This window comes from Mirounga angustirostris, unplaced genomic scaffold (assembly GCF_029215605.1).
Source record: "Mirounga angustirostris isolate CCGP_5_RB_7025 unplaced genomic scaffold, mMirAng1.0.hap1 SCAF_6, whole genome shotgun sequence".
In the NCBI taxonomy this organism is placed as follows: Eukaryota; Metazoa; Chordata; class Mammalia; order Carnivora; family Phocidae; genus Mirounga; species Mirounga angustirostris.
The window spans coordinates 57,987,760-58,008,516 of NW_026991714.1; the positions used below are offsets into that span (position 1 = coordinate 57,987,760).

The window sequence follows — 20,757 nt, forward strand, 5'->3', positions numbered from 1 at the left end:
ATTGTAATCCCTTCTGCCTAGTGCCATATTGGACACATAGCACTTAAAACTAAATGGAATGATATTAATGGCAGGTATCTCTATTTTCAAAAACATTAACTCATCATACAGCAAACACTGGCTGGTTAAAACATCCACAGAAGTAGTAGGAGGGGAGAAAGAGGAGGAACAAGAGCCCAAAAGCCAAACTGGGGGATTATGTTCTGGACTATCTTTAGATTTTCATGATAATCTGCCAGCAGAATCTGGCTATAATGCTGACCAAGTTCAAAACAGAGCACAAATGAAAAAAGTATACCAAACCATTTTTTAAATTAAGCTTCAGGAAAAACGGAAATAAATGAAACAGCAAAACATAGATCAGTAATTCCTTATTGTTTATTCTTTTCTTACAAAAAGACACTTGGAACAAATAAATATAAAATGGCATATGTCTTATTTAGCAATGGGCAAATACAGGTTTTCTGGGTATTCTCCACAGGAATAAACTAAAGGAGCTTCCGGAAGTACACTCATCCTATCAACTTCCCACCCTCTATAAAAAAAGGTCAATTCTTTTAATTTCCACAATTTTTAGCAATAGATTCTGAAAATAAGTCATCTAAACCTGACTCAGAGACTAAGACAACTGATTCAAGTTAAGAATATATATAATGATGTTGCCCAGAAACTTCAACTAATGAATATTCTTACAAGTTTTTCATTTCTTATATCTTGTATGAATAAAGAGTCTATTCTGTTCAAATCCGCATGGCAAATAAAATACAACAGAAGGCCAAGCACAATATATACACTTTTCTGTCCTAAGAGAAAATATTAAATACAGGTATATTTAATATACAGTGAACATGCCATGTATTTTCTTAAAGCCAACAAAATCCTGATTTCCTATACCTTGCAGGTGATGTAGCAGAAGGCAAACAAATACCAAAATCACTTGTGACAAAATTTAGCTAATAAAATTAGCTGGACAACAACACAAATTCAATATTCAATGGATTTATTCATTCCAAGGTTGCATGGAAAATGAAGTAAAAAACATCAGTACAAGTAGAAGCACACATAAGAAAAAGCACCTCAAGATGGAGGAAGGACAGCTCTGATATCCTACCTGTGGCTGGCAAACCATGTTCAGCTGTGTCCACGGATAGAACACCTTCAGTTTCCCAAAACCCTAGGTTATTCGGTTCTGTGTCTGAAATTTTCTCAAAGCCTTCAAAAGCCAATTTAAATTTAGAGGGGAAATATATATATTTTTAATTTGTGGGTAAAGATCATTAAAGTACAACACCAATTTCCTAAAAGGCAACTCATGACTCTCCAGAAGTACGAATAAACATCAAAAAGCCCAAAGTAAAGAGCTAGTACATCAACATGCACAATCAGGAATCCCGTGAAAGTCACAAGGTGCTGTGATTCCGTGATTTACATTAGCCTCCTCATGGTAGAAGACAGTGTTTCATGATGGATGCAGATTATGCCCACTGCTCATGAGACATACACACATCACTACTAGTGAGATCCCACTTTGTAACAATTTAGAAATCCAAATTTAACTCCAGAAAATATAAATCTGGAATATGAATTTGAAGATAGACAGTACAAACAGCAGCTGAGTGGAACCTGCCTGCAACAATCCTTTATTTTTTTTCCTTTAAGGCTACAGAAAATCTGCACATAAACAAGGCAATTAATTCTCATAATAAAAATACCCCCTCCAAATAGCTAAGGTCTCCAGTCAGATTCCATGGTCAGTATATGTTGTATCACATTCTATTCCACAGGTGTACTTTCTTGTGAGTCTGCAGGGTTAAGATCAATTCTTTCTGGAAATAGTAGCTTCTCGCAAACTGCCTCCTTTATCGGTAAATACTGTGATATTTCATTAGGTTCCGTGAAGAGGGAAGGTGAAACATGCTGGGAAACACATAAATCATATTAGCACATATTCACTTATCTCATTGGTACCTTTTCAAAATGCTTTAGTTCAAGTATTCATACAGCACACCAATTTTATTCTATTTTTTTTTAAAGAATTATTTATTTATTTCTGGGGGGGAGGGGCAGAGAGGGAGAATCTCAAGCAGACTCCGTGCCAAGCACAGAGCCCGACGTGGGGCTCGACCTCAGGATCTGAGATCATGACCTGAGCCAAATCCAAGAGTCAGACGCTTAACCAACTGAGTCATCCAGGTGTCCCAACACACCAATTTTAAAATAAGCTGTAATACATGTATGTGAGGAGCATCATAAGGTGCTTCTAATGGTAACATCTCTTGTTACCAAATTATGCAGCCCTCTTACTGAATGATTTCCTCAAAGCCCACAGGGATATGTTATTTATAATGCTACCACAGATGTATTAAGAATTTAATACATCTTGGGGCGCTTGGGTGGTTCAGTCGGTTAAGCATCCAACTCTTGATCTCAGCTCAGGTCTTGATCTCAAGGTCATGAGTTCAAACCCCGTGTTGGGCTCCATACTTAAAAAAAAAAATTACTGCATCTTAATCTAATCGCCTTTCCCTGATGTTTTTGTACCTTGAAAGCACTAGCCTTCAGATAGAGCCAGGCTGTGGTCTACAATGGACTCTAAGTAATGTTTCTAACCCACGTATACTCTACACCCACATAGAAATAAGCACTAGGGGTGCCAATCACTCTAAATCACAGTGATATTTGCAAAAAGGTATCACTTTTGAAGCAACCTATTATAGAATCCTACAGATTTGCAGAAGCCCTTTACAAGTCCCAGGGGAGCAAAAAAGAAAGAAAATTAAGCCAAAACAAGGTATGGTACAAAATTACCACATTTTAAGAAGAAAAAAGTAGACTGGGTAGAAAGAAATCACAGGGTGACCAGGTGCTAAGTGAAAAGAACAGTTGCAGACCCACCACCAAATAGCTGTGTAATACACACCTCTGGGTCTGGTTTTCCAGAATAAAAAGTGGAAATTAGATTAGATGATGGCTCTGGTACCTACAACAACTTTAACTGGTTTTGTATTTGAGGTGAGCTCAGAAAAGTTACGCTCCTGTAGGATTTATCTTTTAGAGGCTTATTAGGTGAATCGATAGATTTAGGGATGCGGATTTGGGTGGAAACATACCAAATGAACATTAAAAGTCAACTTCTAAAAACTGATATTAAAATACTGTACCATTAAATTAGCAATTTTGCTCTCTCGTGATGTATATTCTCGTAACATGTAGGTCTTGTCGGCCTATGTTGAAAAATAAAAAAAGGTTGCAATAAATCTGTTTCTATTGTTACAAAATCCTTTCTGTTAAACAGCACTGCCTACTACAACAGAACAGGTTACAAAAGTAGCATGAAGTCTGACAAGAATATCTTATTCTGCAATGAGGTAATGAATTCTCACCAAGAATTCTTAATTATTAATGCCAATCTCTATAAATCACAGTGATATCACATGTAAACAGATTTAATAATTACCATGTAAGAGAAATACAAGCAAAAGTTTTACTTTGAAAAAAATATGTATATCTGCAAATGATATGTGCAAGAGATTTTAATATTACTTCATGTTTGGAACTACATCTTTTCCTTAAGCTATATTATCATCTACCTACATAACCATGGCTACTCTCATGTTTAAAAAAAAAAAAAAAAAAGCTTAAATTTTATTCTCTCCCATTTCCATAAAATTCTTGTCAAATTGCTTATCTAATAAATCACACTTTTAGTACTTTAACTTCTCCCATTTCCAACTTTTTAAAGTTAGGTTTTAGAAAACAATTTATTACAATTTGGTTTTTGGTGAAACATTATTCAATAAAAGAAAAATCACACAAGATTAAACTCCCTTAAGAAGTTTAATCTTTTCTATTAATAAATACAAATTTTAATCTTAAATCAATGAAAATAGATTAATGCTCACTGAAAAAAAAAATCAGGTAATATAGAAGTACAGAGCAACCACTGCTTCTATAGATATCACTATCCTTAACAGTTAGAAATCTCTATACAGGAGCGCCTGGGTGGCTCAGTCGTCAAGCGTCTGCCTTCGGCCCAGGTCATGATCCCAGAGTCCTGGGATCGAGTCCCACATTGGGCTCCCTGCTCAGCAGGAAGCCTGCTTCTCCCTCTCCCACTCCCCCTGCTTGTGTTCCCTCTCTCGCTGTGTCCCTGTCAAATGAATAAATAAAATCTTTAAAAAAAAAAAAAAGAAATCTCTATACAAAATCTTATATAGGTTCATACTCGCTTTTTAAAATTCAACACTGAGATGCGTATCTTTACACATCAGTTAAACGTAACTCTCTGCCACTCATTTTAATTTTAATGGATGTATACTTTTCTACTATATGGATGTAAATTAAATAATTCAAATCAGTGCCCTTGCAGTGAGCATTAAGCTCCTTCCTTCTCTTTTTGCTATTATAAACAATAGCATTGCCACAAACATCCATATATATACATAAATATATATATATAAAAATAACTCTGTACAACTGCCTGATTAATATTTGTGGATTACTGTATATGAGAATGTTTTTAGGATAAATTCCTAAGAAATACTGCTGATTTAAAGCATAAGCATTTTTAAAATTTAGATTTCAACTTTTCTGAGGCAGAAAAATGCAGTCTATCTTTAGTACTTTTGCTACCACTTTTAAAAAGAAAAAAATCATAGTTTTTCCAGGAAAAAAACCCACCCATCCCTAAGTGCAGGATTTGGGAACCAACTCCATCTTACTGGATTCAAATCCCACTTCCACCACTATTCACTGTAGAACTTGGGCAAGTGACCTGATCTCTTTGCTGTAACTGCCTCAGCTATAAACAGAGATTATACAGCACTTATTTCACAGGGTGGTTGTGAGAGTTCAGTTATTACCACTGCCCTACTGATTACTGGTGGTCTCTTCTCTAATTCACCATTCTACACAATCACCAATCAGAGGTTACAAATCCATTCCAAAAGGACAGGCTGCTATAAGCTACTAGAGGAATTTCCATGATTCAACTTAAGTCTCCCCCTTTTCCAAACACTTTTTTGAAAACCTTGTATGTCAACAGTTCCTTCAGATGGAGTACAGAGCTTTCAAACTTTAGAACAACTGTCAAAATGATTATGTAATACAAACTTCAGGAGCCCATGTGATGGGCATGTTTAATATTAAGACATTATATAAACAATACATATGATAAACAAAGCTAAGAGTTAAGGGACAGTTTTCTTAAACACAGATTAAGTACACATGAGGTTTTTTTAGAAGCATCAGACATCCCCTACTGGGGAGTATCTTTTAGAAAACATTTTTAGCTACCAGAACTTTCAGAAAAGATGTCCTGTTTCATTAACTGTGCAGTCAACAGTGAACGTAGAACACCCAAACTTAAAGGCTAGAAGGACTGCCATAAAATATAAAGCATTATTTCATTTCAAATTCTCAGACAGACAATAAAACAACATGAACAAGCCCAACATCAACTAGTATATTCATTAAATAAGAATAGATACCTCATGGTAAAGTCTTGTGTCATTCATTCTGATAAGCACCCCATCGATTCTCAAGAAAAATCGCAACAGCAGGAAAAAGCTAGAAGGCATTACTCTCTGAAAAAAATAGTAAGGCAATATTTTAATGAAAATTAAATATATTACTTTGCTAAAAGAAAGTAATTTTTTTTGAAAATAAATTTTTTTAAAGGCATCAGAGGAAGGCTGAATTAGCAGTATACTGAAATCTCTAAACTAGAAGTTCTTTGTCATAGCTGCAACTAAGGCACAATATATTGTATTATAATATAAACATCCTGGCTTCGGGTTTCCTACAATAGAAAAATATTTTTTAGGTCAAAAGATATTGAGGTTAAAAAGACTTAAAAAATACCTAAGTAATGTGAAAATTACAATGTTCACTTTAAAAACTGACAGTACTTACAGTAGATGTCAACATCAGTAATACTAAAATGAAAGAATAACCTATTTCTTTGTTGTTACTTGTCTCTTATTCACTTTCCCTTAAATAAAGAGAAGAGACCTTAAATGGAATGGTCTAATTCAGTGCAACGAATTAAGTACTATCTCATACTGCCAAAGACTGGCTTATCAGATCATTATAACATGTTCTTAACATCTTTCATCTGTGTCTTATCTACACATTCTCCCTAGGCAGGGAGCCTACTGCTCCCTCTCCAACTCCCCCTGCTTGTGTTCCCTCTCTCGTTATCTCTGTCAAATAGATGAATAAAATCTTAAAAAAAAAAAAAAAAGACACAATCCCAATGGTCAGGAAGTTCATCAAAGAGGGAAACCGAGAAACATGATGTGGTAGCTATAGTAACAGGGGGATGCACAGGCTCACTAAGCACTCAGAGAAAGAAGTCTACGTCTGCTGAAGAAAGAGAAGGCGGTGGAAAGCTGACCATGCGAAGAAGAGCTGGGGGTGGGGAAGGAGAACTCCAAAAAGAGGAAAGAGCATGTATAAAAAGTTCTGAGACATGAAATAGCAAGATATATTCAGGGAACTGCCTGCAATTCCATACAAGCACAGAGCAACATTAATGAAGAGCGAAGAAATAACAAGATAACCCATTAATAACAGTGCTTTACTGCCTAGATGGTCACCAGCCACGGGCCAAGCTCTCCTTCCTTAGGACCATTTTTTTTTTTATGATTTACTTATTTATTTGAGGGGGGGGGAGAATCTCAAGCAGACTCCCCACTGAGTGCAGAGTTCGATTTGGGGCTCGATCCCAGGACCCTGAGATCGTGACCTGAGCCAAAATCAAGAGTCAGACGCTTAACTGGCTGAGCCACCCATGTGCCCCCTGCCTTAGGACCTTTACACACCCCATTGCCAGACCTAATGCTTACTTGTCTTCGGATCTCAGTGTAAATGTTACTTCTACAGAGAAGCCTTTCCTACCATTCCATAATCAGAGTAGATTTCTCCTGTTATCTTCTCTCCACTCCCTTTATAAATTAACAGATCTATAACTGCATCCATTTATGTGTTTACTTGCTTAAAGCCCATGTCCCTCCACTTGACTGTAGGCTCCATAAGAGTGAGAATGAACAGTGAACAGTGTTTTGTTCATCACTGTGTCCCTACTGCCTAGACAAGTAGCTGGCACACAGTGGGTGCTCACTGAAAGAGAGGCTAGAGCTCTCTTTGCTGGAGAAAAGGCTCTCAGTCACACTGCAAACTGATGGGATTATCAGCCACAGACTTAAAAGCAAGACTTAGAATAAAGAAGAGCTTGGAGGAAGAACCTGACCTCGGACAACTTGCTGTGTCACAACAAACTGACTGGGAAGCACATCATTACTTGACAGAGTGCTACTTGTAATTACTGAAAAGATTGATTGGCAATATTTTTTCAAATTTCCAAATTAATTATTAACACACTGGGCCCAACGCAGGCAGCAATCATTTCAGCATGGCAGAGGGGAGACTAGGATTTAGAAGATCCAAGTTCTAGTCCCAATTGCATAATTCAACTGTGTGGGGATGTTTGGAAATTTCTGAAGGTGTTTTTCTCACAATGATGAGCAACTGCAATATTTAGCAGTTGAAGACCAGAGATGTTAGATGTTCTGTAATGCACAAGACAATCCTACACAACAAAGTCCAATCCTGCATCCCAGAAAACTTCCAAATATCTTACTTGGCAATCACATGGCTTAAAACAAAACAAAACAAAACAACAATTTATACTTCTCTGACCTTAGAACTGAATTCCACTTTACATATAAATGCAAAATTCACTCAATTTCCAGGAACACAATTACCTTATAAATGAAGGAAAGATTATACTTTGCTTCACTTGGAACTTAAGGGCTGTTCACCATTTTTGAAAAATTACATCACCAATGGCAGTCCTGATCGTGTTATCTGAGTCCTTCCCTGACACCCGGCACCTCCGCCAGCCCACGTCTAGATCTAGCTGTGGCTTCACAGTGAGTCAGTATGCAAATGTATGTACCTGACTACTTCATTATGTCTTGTAGTGCGGTCATATCATGCACTGACATACTGAAATACCTATTTTATCCTAAATCGATGTCCTTTTCTCTTTTATTTTATAATTAGGACATTATGTTGGTTTAATGGAAAGAAGATGGGTTATATGATCTATGAATTACATTTCAGGGTAGTAAAAGGGAGGGGATGCTTAAAGTATTTGGTAAAACAAAACAAAACAAAACAAAACAAAAAACAATGGTGCAATGTGTGTAATTAGGTTGAGAACCACTAATTTAGAACAAGTTCCTAAACCACCCAAGGTCTCCTTCTTCATCTATAAAAATAGGGGATGTGAAGAAACAATTTCTTAGGCTCTGTCTCTGTAAAATACGGCATTTCAATAGGACTACATTTCAACGAACGCTTCCTCTGCACAGGCATTGTGGGGCTTTTTGTCCCCAGAGATGAAAGATATGTTCCTACCTGGTATACTTGGACTCTTAAGTAAAACATGGAAGTAGAAGGTAGACAACATTCACTCCTGACTACTCAGAATGGAACTAACCATTAGCTGTAAAAACCATTACAGAACATAACAGCATTGTCAGTATTTGGGAGATAGGGAATTTATTTCCTTTGAAAGCTAAAAACTTACATATTAGCATGAAAATAGCTTTCCTTTAGATCTTTGTCAGAGGAGTCCTGTCAGCTGTAAACCCTACCAAGGACAGTATATTAGAACACAAAATCCTAACCTAAAAACAAACATTGCTGAAAGAACCTAATTTAGAAAACAAATCAGGGACCCCTGGGTGGCTCAGTCAGTTAAGTGGTTGGCTCAGGTCATGATCCCAGGGTCCAGGAATCGAGTCCCTCAACGGGCTCCTTGCTCAGCAGGGAGCCTGCTTCTCCCTCTCCCTCTGCAGCTCCCCCTGCTTGTACTCTCTCTCTCTCTCTCTGACAAATAAATAAAATCTTAAAAAACAAAACAAAAATTAATTCCTGAAATATCCTGTAATTAGATATAGGTAATGTTACTCACACAAAATTATCAAAACTCCAAAGAAACTCACTGAAGCAAATCCAAAATCAACCCAGACCTCACGGTGCACAGAGCTCTAAATCTACTCTTTCTCCCTGGGGTTCTGTGCCATAGGAAATTTTCTTTTTTTAATTAAAACTGTCTAGGTTTAGAATTAAAAATTAAAATGGTAAAAACACTTCAAAACCTGAAACAAATAAATTAAAAGCAACCTAAAAGGCTCTATCTAACAGTATCAGGAATCTAAAGTAAGTTACTTTGTTTATATAAGCAGCTTCCACATTGCGGTATCATTTCTTTTGAGTGTTTTATAATTATTATGGAAACCAAAAAACCAAACATTCATAAGCAACTAGATTTACAATTCTAAAACAAGACCTTTTTAGCACTTTTCTGGCCAAGATTAAAATACCAAGTAAAGGCAATGAACATTACTACCATTATCCCAGATAATTCCAAGAACGTTTTGAAAGTGAAAGAAATCTATACAGCTGTCCCTTGAACATGGGTTTGAACTGTGCGAGTCCACATATGCTGATTTTTTCCGATAAATTTTCTCTTCTTTATTTTCTCTTCCCTATGATGTTAATAACATTTTCTTTTCTCTAGCTTACTTTATTCTAAGAATTCAGAATATAAAACATATAAAATGCAAAATATGTGTAATCAACTGTTTATGTTATCAGTTAGACTTCTGGTCAACAGTAGGCTATTAGTAGTTAAGTTCTGGGGGAGTCAAAAGTTATACAAGGATTTTCAACTTTTTTTTTTTAAGATTTTATTTATTTGGGAGAGAGAGTACGTGTGCACACAAGTAGGGGGAGTAGCAGAGGGAGAGGGAGAAGCAGTTTCCCCACCGAGCAGGGATCCCAAAGTGGGGCTCGATCCCAGGACCCTGGGATCATGACCTGAGCTGAAGGCAGATGCTTAACCGACTGAGCACCCCCCGCAAGGCGCCCCAAGGATTTTCAACTTCTGAGAGAGGGTTATTGGTACCCTTAATTCCTACACTGTTCAAGAGTCAGCTGTTTATTCCATACCCCCAATCAAAGTCCTAGCCATGGGGAAAGATATAAGGTAGTCCTTAAAATTTTATACTTCTTTTTAGAAGTTCCTCAGAGGGCTCCGTTAAACTAAAAATAATCTGAGACGGTTCACATTTTATCTGAAAGCAATTGGGAAAAATGTAAAGTCAGAAAATGCTCTAAGTTAAATGGCCTCAAGTGAGCTTAAGTGGAAAGGACCCAGCAGGGGCTCCGGGATAGTGGTGGTCCTTCACGCTCGGGCGCAGGCTGGTGACGAGACAGCCTGTACTACTGGGACAGACGTCACGAAGAGCCCGCTCAGAAAATACCTCCCTGTCACTGTGTTCTACCACCAGCCCTCTCTCTGGCCTGGCTGGACAAACTTACACACCTAGAACTCAGATCAGGACCGCCTCCTCTAAAAAGCCTTTCCTGCTCTATTGTCTCCATTCCCACGTGTCTACCCAACCTTCCAGTCAACACACACACAGCAAGTGTACTATGGATAGTCAAACAAGGAATATTCTTTGTCCCATTGTGTTAAGAGATAACTAAATCTCTAATCTGCCTAGGTAATTCTGCTCAAACTCCAGGTTTGGGCATCACTGGACTAGCGGTAGGCTTACCTACATCCTGTGCCCCTTTCCTCCTATCACCATGGAAGAAGCATCTCTCCTGTCTAAGGCTAATCCTTCCTACCATGAGCTAGATCCTAGAAGATGATGAGCAAAGGCAGAGTCAGACTGATCCACTGTGTGACTGATCTCGGGCAAGTGACTTAGTATCACTGACCCTCCATTTCCTCTCACTGTGTAGAATTTCCCCAAGGATAAAAGATAATATAGACAAGTATCTAACACGGTGTCTGTGAAATAATAGAAAATATATATATATTGGTCTCTGTTTCTGGTTCCTGACAGAGGGCTTCTGAAACCCTTGTAAATTCGTAAGTGATAAGAGCACTTAGGAACATCTTTTGTTCTAGTGAAGCAAATCTGGGTGGGCACCTGGGTGGGGATGGTCCCCAGAAAGACGAGGCCATGATTAGAAGCTTGGATTTTCAGTTCCAACCCTCACTTTCCAGAGAGAAGAGAGGAGCTGGAAATGGAGTTAATAACTGACCACGCCCATATGAGGAAGCCTCCATAAAATCCTAAGAGTATGGGGTTCAGAGAGTTTCCAGGTTGGTGAACACCAGGAGGGAAAAGTACCCCAACACCAAGAGGGTAAATCCCCAAGAGGGATCATCTATATCTGTTACCAAACCCTTTAATAAACTGGTAAACATAAGTCAGTGTTACTCTGTGAGGTGTTCTAGCAAATAATCAAATCCAAGGGGAAGAGGTCATAGGAACCTCCAATTTGTAGCCCAGTTGGACAGAAGCTGTGGGTAATCTGGGGACCTACCACTTGTGGGCTGGCACTGAAGAGGTAGGGTTGGGGGTTGGCAGTCTTGTGGGGGATGGGCAGTCCCCTTAACCTGTGGGATCTGACAGTATCACCAAGTAGATAGTGAGTTAAATTGCAGGACATCCAGCTAATGTCGCAGAAATCTTGGTGCGGGGAAAAAAACCTACACATCTGATGTCAGAAGCATTCTGAGTGTGAGAGTAAAGGAGAAACCTAGGAGAAGACTGGAGTTCTTCCAACCCAGTGTCGCACAGACAGTAAAGGCTCAAAGCCTTCCTCTCCCTCCCCTCCTCCTCATCCCCGTGAGCACCTGAACCTGCTAGTCTTCCCCATATTTTTTTTAAAGATTTTATTTATTCATTAGAGAGAGAGGGAGGGGAAGGGCAGAGGGAATAGCAGACTCCCTGCCAAGCAGGGAGCCCAATCCCCAGGACCCCGAGATCACGAACCGAGCCGAAATCAAGAGTTGGATGCTTAACCAACTGAGCCACCCAAGTGCCCCTAGTTTTCCCCATATTTAGAAAAACAAAAAACACACACACTTCTGTTAACCTCATGTCCTCTCGTAGGCACATCTCTGTTTCTTCTCATCCAGGAAGCTTTTTGGAAGTTTGGTCTACTCCTTGTCTCCAACTCCACATCTTTCACTTACCCCCTCACCATGTAACTTAAACTGCGCTTGCCAAGGTGAATAACAATATCTTACTTGCTAAAACGAAAAACAAGGTTTTTAGTCTAGTGTACACCATCCCATTCTAAGATTCCATTCTAAGATCTCCCTACAGCATGATACTTTCATGTCCTTCTTGAAAAGTTCTGCTTCCTTAGCTTCTCAGGCACCACATTCCTGGTTTTTCACCTACATTTATATATACCAGGCTAATCTTTGCTTCTATAGAAGGAACTTCATTTGGGGGCACCTTGGTGGCTTACTGGTTGGGCATCAGACTCTTGATTTCCGCTAAGGTCGTGATCTCCAGGTCGTCTGATGGAGCCCTGCGTGGAGCCCTACCTCTGGCTCCTCGCTCAGCATGGAGCCCGCTTCTCCCTCTCCCTCTGCCCCCCCCCACTTGTGTGTGTGCTCTCTCTCAAATAAATAAATAAAATCTTTAAAATAAAAAGTTAAACAAGGTCAGGGGTGCCCGGGTGGTGAAGTCAGTTCAGCGTGCAGACTCTTGGTTTTGGCTCGGGTAGTGATCTCAGGGTGGTGAGCTCAACCCCCGCATGGGGCTGTGAGAGCTCAGCGTGGAGTCTTCTTGAGATTCGCTCTCCCTCTGCCCCTCCCCCACCTGTGCATGTGCTCTCTCTCAAATCTTTTTAAAAAAATAAAAATAGGAACGCCTGGGTGGCTCAGTCAGTTAAACGTCTGTCTTCAGCTCAGGTCATGATTCCAGGGTCCTGGGATTGAGGCCCCCATTGGGCTCCCTGCTCAGTGGGGAGCCTGCTTCTCCCTCTGCCTGCCATTCCCCCTGCTTGTGCTCTGTCTCTCTGTCTCTCACTCTCTCTCTCTGACAAATACATAAAATCTTTAAAAAAATAAAAAATAAATAAATAAAAATAAAAAATAAAGTTACACAAGGTAAAATGAAAGAACACGTTAGGATGATGTTGTTCCTCACTGAGACTTAGCTACTATTTACACTGGTACACACATAATACATTTATGCCCATCCTCTCCAACTCCTTCACTCACAAAAACACATGTGCTCCCACCTGTTTGGATACAAATGCATACTCAGATATGCAAACCCACAAGGAACATTTCACACAGTCAGTTAGTCATAGTAGGTGGGTGGGCAAGTAGAAAGGTGCATGACTGGATGAGTTGGAAAGTGAACAAATCTAAATGACAAAAGCTGAATTGGGGGAGGGTTATAGATGAACGAGGGAGTAAGGTGCTAATAAAACAATTATCTAATGGCAGAATAATGATAGATATTAGATGGTACAAAGAAAGCTGTCATTAGTTAGTTTCATGACCTTAGATAAACCAAACTTTTGGGCCTTGTCTATAAAACACAGAAGCTAGACTAAGGGATTCTCTACACATTCATTATAATTCCAAAATTCTGTGATTGTATAGAAAAACTTAACTTTAAAACATATAGCTGTTTTGATCTATTGTTTTCATTCCTTATCATTTCAATCACAACACCCACAGCCATTATGCTCCAACCACAATTTCTGATGCTGGGACCCTGCCTTTGACAGACCTTATGATAAGTGCTATAATCAAGGGGTTTAAAAAAAAAAGGTCTGGCAGAGGAATATTTAACTCTGCCTAGGGGAGCTGTTGTGTGCCTTACAGAGGAGATGACATTTTAGCTGGGTCTTAAGGGATAAGGCATGTAATACAAAGTTTCAGTTGAAATTTTTCTATAAAGTGTTAGAAACCCAATTATGACCTAACAGTAAACACATATGAGTAACTGCTAATGAGCTATGTATTATTCTTTTTAAAGATGTCCCACCAATAACATTGTAAATGGAAGTAGTCCTCCAGACAGAAAAGAATACAAAAGGAGAAGGGAATTCACACGTGTCATTTCTGTTTTCCATTTCTGTGCTCAAGATGGAAGTGCAGTTTCTGAGACACCGAAATTCTAACATCCATGCTGCTATCTGCAGATCCTTTCAACAGAATCTTTAATTCAAAAGTGAAAATTAAGCCATAATTTTCATTCAAATTAAATAGTAAGCAGACAAACTATAAAGTAGCCAGGCAGCTCTTAAAAGAAAATGTTTGGCTAAACTAAAGTTTAGGAATATACTAAGGTTTTGTGAACTTTATAATGGATATGAAGATGTACTCTAGACCCAAGTGATACTTTACATGATACCATGTTAAGACAGTGTGATTCTAAGTGAGTCTTATATTTCTGACCAATGGTAAGAATGGAAGAAGGAAGTTAATTTTAAACAAAAATCATAGTACTCACAATTTTCACACTCAGGCTTGAAACTCCATGATCATGAAGTTCATCCTCAAACAGGAGAACTTCTTCAAAAAATTTAATCTGTTCTCTGGCTTTCAATTTCTCGGTATCTATATGATCTGTTGTAGGTACAACCTGAAAGAAAAAATTCAAGAAGGAACACATATGCATTTAAAGAGCTAGAGTCACAGGAAAATAGTTTTCCTACCAGCCTTGTCTTCATAGCCAGAGCACACAGTTCTACTTTTGGGTGTCGTCAGTAGACATTAAAGATGAGATATGCAAAAAAAAAAAAAAAAGGGAGGCACCTGGGTGGCTCAGTCGTTAAGCGTCTGCCTTCAGCTTGGGTCATGATCCCAGGGTCCTGGGATCGAGCCCCGCGTCGGGCTCCCTGCTCAGCGGGAAGCCTGCTCCTCCCTCTCCCACTCCCCCTGCTTGTGTTCCCCCTCTCGCGGTCTCTCTCTGTCAAATAAATAAATAAAAATCTTTAAAAAAAAAAAAAGAGAGGAGACACGCTCCTTCTCCCTGAAAAACTTAAGGTACTACAGCTGGCTGATATTGTAGCTTCACAAAACACAGAGTCAAAAATTCATCATCTTTCATAAAAGTCAAATTCAAATCATGTGTTCTGTTGTGATTATGAGAAAATTAATCATCTGAAAATTAGTGTGATGAACTATTATCATAGATGTCCCAAGCAGTTTTGTGCTGTGAAAGTCCACTTTTAAGACACTGGTTTGGAACTTAAAAAATTCCCATTAGAATCTTGTTATATATTTTAGATTCCCAGCCTCACTTCCCCAAACCTACAAACAAAATAGTTGTTTTTTTTTTCAAAGAGACAGAGTGAGAGAGAGAACACAAGCAGGGGGAGGGGAGAGGGAGAAGCAGGCTTCCTGCAGAGCAGAGAGCCCGATGCGGGGCTCGATCCCAGGACCCTAGGATCATGACCTGAGCCGAAGGCAGATGCTTAACGACTGAGCCACCCAGGCGCCCCCAAAATAGTGTTTTAAATAAGGAGGTAAATAAGAACTTTCAGAGAAATTCTGAGGGAAAAACTCCTAGCATTCCAAAGGGCTTTAGAAGATGCTGGCTACTTCTTCACTGTATTATTTTGTAGCTCACAGACACACATATTCACAACCCAACAAGAGCATCAACAATGTTAACAAGGCAAATCATATCAGTAGCTTACTAAGTCCAAGCATCTCTTAACAGCTATAGAGTAGGATCTGAGATAGCATTCTTTACTCCACCCAATTTCACTAAAAGATATTCAGCTTTTCTATTCTTTGACATAGTTGTATCATAAATACACACAACAATGCTTGTCAAACCACAGGTGTTCAGTAAATGGCAGCTATTATTTTACTTTCCTCAGTAGCCATGATGAGGTAATTTGACTCACGGACAGAATTACAAAACGGAGAGTAGTTTGAGAAAACTGGACAAGAATTAGAAGAATATGATAAAGGATGTTCAAGAGACTACATGAATTGGGGCGGGGGAATAGTTTAAAGGAGTATTATGTGATGTAGGGGGAAGAGATTATGATGACAAGTAGCAGTGTGCACAGGAGTCCCAAGAGGTGAAAAAAAATGTCCAGAGTTCTTCCATGTTCGCTCACAGATAACGCTTTAGCTCGCTGCAATTTTTTTCCAAAATGTGTCTGGAGCAGACCTGAGACCACATACAAAGGTGAAAATTGGGAGTGGGAAGGGAGGTGAGGGGCGGCGAAAGGGCAACATACCCAGCGCCCTGTGTCACCTGCATGTCTGTATTCTATTTAAGACAAAAGCCGGTGCTTTTAGGACTGCCAAGAGCATAAAACTTCAGTCAGTATAAACACAACTTCTAAGTTCCCTACTTTTTACTTAGCTTTAGTTCAAAGGAACACATTTGTAAGATCCTCCTTATAAAAACATCTGACTTCAAAAAAATTAACCAATCATTATATCCATTTTCTCATTAGTAAATGGCTACTTCACTAATGTTTCATATATACCTTCACAAGGGACTGATAAAAATGAATCTGTTTGCCATTTACTCGTTCTTACAAAATACTTGAAAGAGAAAGACAGAAAATAATTAGATAAAACATGGGTTAGGGATGTTCATTATATTTAATTTATCTTCTTCATTTGCAAGGACAAATATGTTTAAAACATATTTTCTCTTCCTCAACTCTATTTATGTCCTCCCTAAACTCAGGCATCTGAAAAGAAAGGGGGAAAAAAAACAAAACCAACAGCTCAATTGAAAACAGATCAAACACTTCTGGCTTCTAGTATTGTCAGAATAAGTAACCCAGACAAATCCTCTTGCTGAAGACAACTTAAAAGCTGAATGAAAAAACAAAAACTTCTTAAAAACATCAAATGGTCAAGATGCAGAAGAATTACTGGACTGAGACCTGAAAAAGGAGTGGAGCCCAGAAAAAGTGCAAGTGAGCCTGTAGTTGGCTGGTTGGGGCCTGGAGGCATCTGGAATGGCTGATCCAGGGGAGAGGCTGGGCTCTGCTGTTTTTTGGGTCCATCACTGCTCAGTGCTCACGAAGAACAGGGACCTTGGAGAATTCCCTGTGCCCCTCCCAATTTTGGGATGATACCCTATAATATTACACTGGTTTCACAACTTCTTATATTACAGGCCTAGAAACCTCAAACTCTGGTCCCAAACCAGAGGTTAGCAAACTAAGACCTGTAGGCCAGATGTGGCCAAATGTGGCCCATCACCTATTTTTGCATGAATTGTGAGCTAAGAATCATTTTTATATTTTTTAAATGATTGGAAAAAGCAGTTAAGTTAAAAAAAGAATATTTCATGACACATGAAATTCAAATTCATTATATGAACACATATATGAATTCATATATATTTCACTATATGAAACTCAAATTTCCATGTCCCTAAGTAAAATTTTACTGAAACAAAGCCATGACCATTCATTTACTTGTCGTCTATGGCTGCTTTCAACTATAATAGCGCAGCTGAGCAGCCGCAACGTAGACTCTATAACCCTCAAAGCCTAAATAAAACATTAGCTATCTTGGGGCGCCTGGGTGGCTCAGTCGTTAAGCGTCTGCCTTCGGCTGAGGTCATGATCTCAGGGTCCTGGGATCGAGCCCCACGTCGGGCTCCCTGCTCCGTGGGAAGCCTGCTTCTCCCTCTCCCACTCCCCCTGCTTGTGTTCCCTCTCTCGCTGTGTCTTTCTCTGTCAAATGAATAAATAAAATCTTTAAAAAAAAAAAAATTTGCTATCTTTCCAGAACGTTTGTAGAACTATGTCCTTGACTATGAATACCCTCAGGTACCTGTCAGAAATAACAAAAATCCTCTCTGGAGAAAAATATCATCATCCTGGGATTTTAACAAAAATAAGGAGACATATTAGGAGCCTAGACACTATAAACTGGAACCAACAGAAATAACAAGATAATAAAAGACCCTAGGGACTCCAGATTTTGAAAATGAGGCCCAAGCTGTAAAACAACAATGCACACTAGTTTTAAGGAACTAAAAGCTAAGGTCAAAACTTTCAAATTATACTAGAAAATATTTTAAAAAAAGAATTATGATCAGGAAGAGTCCTGCTGGAGGGTGCTCGCAACGTCTTCTTTCTTTTCCTTGGTGGCTACCTTTCACAATTCATTAAACTGTACCTTCATGTTTTCAGAGTTATTTCACAATCTTTAAAAGGCTTAAAAAACATTCTTAATACCTTACAAGAAAAGTGAGTCCCATTCACATCTTTCAAATAAGACCTCCTTCACATCAGATTGAGGTTTACGATAAGGAAATTATTTGACTTATAAATATTTATTAATTTATTATATAAAGTTAATTAATGGTAAATGCTAAGAACCCTATGCTAAATTTCCTTTTAAAAAATTTCCTCTTTAGGGGCGACTGGGTGGCTCAGTCGGTTGGGCAGCTGCCTTCGGCCCAGGTCATGATTCCGGGGTCCTGGGATCGGGCCCTGCATCGGGCTCCCTGCTGAGCGGGGAGCCTGCTTCTCCCTCTCCTTCTGCCTGCCGCAACCCCTGCTTGTACTCTCTTTCTCTAATAAAAAAAAAAAAATTTCCTCTTTAAAAATTACTGAAAAGGGGCGCCTGGGTGGCTCAGTCGTTAAGCGTCTGCCTTCGGCTCAGGTCAGGATCCCAGGGTCCTGGGATCGAGCCCCACGTCGGGCTCCCTGCTCTGCTGGGAGTCAGCTTCTTCCTCTCCCACTCCCCTGCTTGTGTTCCCTCTCTCGCTGTGTCTCTCTCTGTCAAATACATAAATAAAATCTTTAAAAAAAAATAAAAATTATTGAAAGTAGTGCATGTGTGTGTGTATATACACACATAAGATACATATTTAGCTTCACATATATATAATATATATAAGAAAAATTTTTTCTTTTTGTTTCTATGGTACATACCATTAGTGAAATTACTGTTATATGATGATTTTTTTTTAAGTGAAGATAGAACTTCCATACTATACAATTCACCCTTTGAAAGTGTACAATTCAGTGGTTTTTAGTATTTTCACAGGATTGTGCAGTCCTCACCACTAACTCTAGAACACTGCATCACCCCAAAGAGAAACCCCCATACCTATTAGCAGTAACTCTCCATTCCCCCCTTCCCCTAGCCCCTGGAAACCACTACTCTCATTTCTGTTTCTATAGATTTGTCTCTTTTGCAAATTATTCTGGAATCACACACGCGTGTTTTGTGTCTAACTTCTTTCACTTAGCATGTTTCCGAGGCTCGTCCATGTTGCAGCATGTAGCAGCACTTCACTCCTTTTTCAAGGCCAAATAATATTCCACTGTCTAGATACACCAGTTCTACTTATCCACAGATGATTATTTGAGTGTTTTCCACATTTTAGCTACTATGAATAATGTTGCCCTGAACAGCTGGGTACAGGTTTTTGCATGGGTATAGGTTTTTCAATTCTCCTGAGTGTATGCCGGGGAGCGGGGGGAAGGTTGAATTGCTAGCTTATATGGTAACTCTATGTTTAACTTTTTCTTTAATTGCAGCCAAGAATATGTAACATGAAATCTACCATCTTAACCATTTTAAGCATACAATTCAGTAGCTATATTCACATTGTTGTCAAACAGATCTCTAGAACTTCTTCATCTTGCAAAACTGAAATATTATTAGAATTGTTAACCCAGGGCGCCTGGGTGGCTCAGTTGGTTAAGCGACTGGCTTCGGCTCAGGTCATGATCCTGGAGTCCCAGGATCGAGTCCCGCATCGGGCTCCCTGCTCGGCGGGGAGTCTGCTTCTCCCTCTGCCCCTCCCCCCTCTCATGTGCTCTCTCTCTCTCTCATTCTGTCTCAAATAAATAAATAAAATCTTTAAAAAAAAAGAATTGTTAACCCATACCCCTGTGAAAAATAACTTTATCAACTAGGGTACAATACTTATGTGCAGTTCCTTCTGCCTTTAGACTTAACAAAGCCCATTTGTTTCCAATGTTTAAGTCTGCACATTTCTCCCTAAAAATGTACTTTGAAAAGCTTAAGATACTGAAGATGATATAAAAATGGCCAATAAGCATATGAAAAGATGCTCAACATCACTAATCATTAGAGAAATGCAAATTAAAATCCCTCATATGTTGCTGATGGGAATGTAAAATGGGCAGCTACTGTAGAAAACAGTATGGAGGTTCTTCAAAAGATTAAAAATAGAATTGCTGTGTGATCTAGCAATTCCACTCCTGGGTATATATCCAAAAAACTATAAGCAGAATCTCAAAGAGGTATTTGCACACCTCTGTTCATAACAGCACTATTCCCAATAGCCAAGGACAAGCAACCCAAATGCTCACTGACAAATGAGTGGGTAAACAAAATATGGCATATACATATACAGAAATATTATTCAGCCTTAAAAAGCATGGAAAGTCTGACACGCATTATGTTGATGAACCTTGAGGACAATATGCTAAGTGAAATAAGCCAGTCACAAAAAGACAAATATTGTATGATTCCACTTATCTGAAGTATCTAGAGTGGTCAAATTCATAGAAACAGAAAATAGAATGGTGGTTGCCAGGGACTGGGGGAGGAGGAAATGGGGAGTTATTGTTTAACAGGGACAGAGTTTCAGTTTTCCAAGATGAAAAAGTCCTGGAAATTGGTTGCACAACAACATGAATATACTTAACACTAACTTTATACAGAAATTGTTAAGATGGTAAATTTTATTGTATGTTTTTTTACCACAGTAAAAAAAAAAAAAAAGAGAGAGAGAGAGAAAGCTCAAAATATTAAATCACACTGAATAAGTTGGCAAATGTTCCAACATGCTTTTAAAAAGAATGCTTTTTTTAGAGGCGCCTGGGTGGCTCAGTCAGTTAAGCATCTGACTCTTGGTTTCAGCTCAGGTCATGATC

The 20,757-nt window shown here is 38.9% G+C and overlaps 1 protein-coding gene across 1 annotated transcript in view; it reads right to left on the minus strand.

Annotated features, from left to right (window-relative positions):
* Window positions 1-360: 360 nt before the first annotated feature.
* Window positions 361-20,757, minus strand: part of TIPRL (TOR signaling pathway regulator) — a 30,876-nt gene continuing 10,479 nt past the window's right edge. Inside the window, exons 4-7 of the mRNA XM_045877525.3 lie at window positions 14,358-14,489; window positions 5,490-5,585; window positions 3,162-3,224; window positions 361-1,917 (exon numbers count right to left, since the gene is read on the minus strand). Of these exons, the coding sequence (XP_045733481.1) occupies window positions 1,774-1,917; window positions 3,162-3,224; window positions 5,490-5,585; window positions 14,358-14,489 (435 nt within the window). The 3' untranslated portion in view covers window positions 361-1,773. The remainder of the gene's footprint in view (window positions 1,918-3,161; window positions 3,225-5,489; window positions 5,586-14,357; window positions 14,490-20,757) is intronic.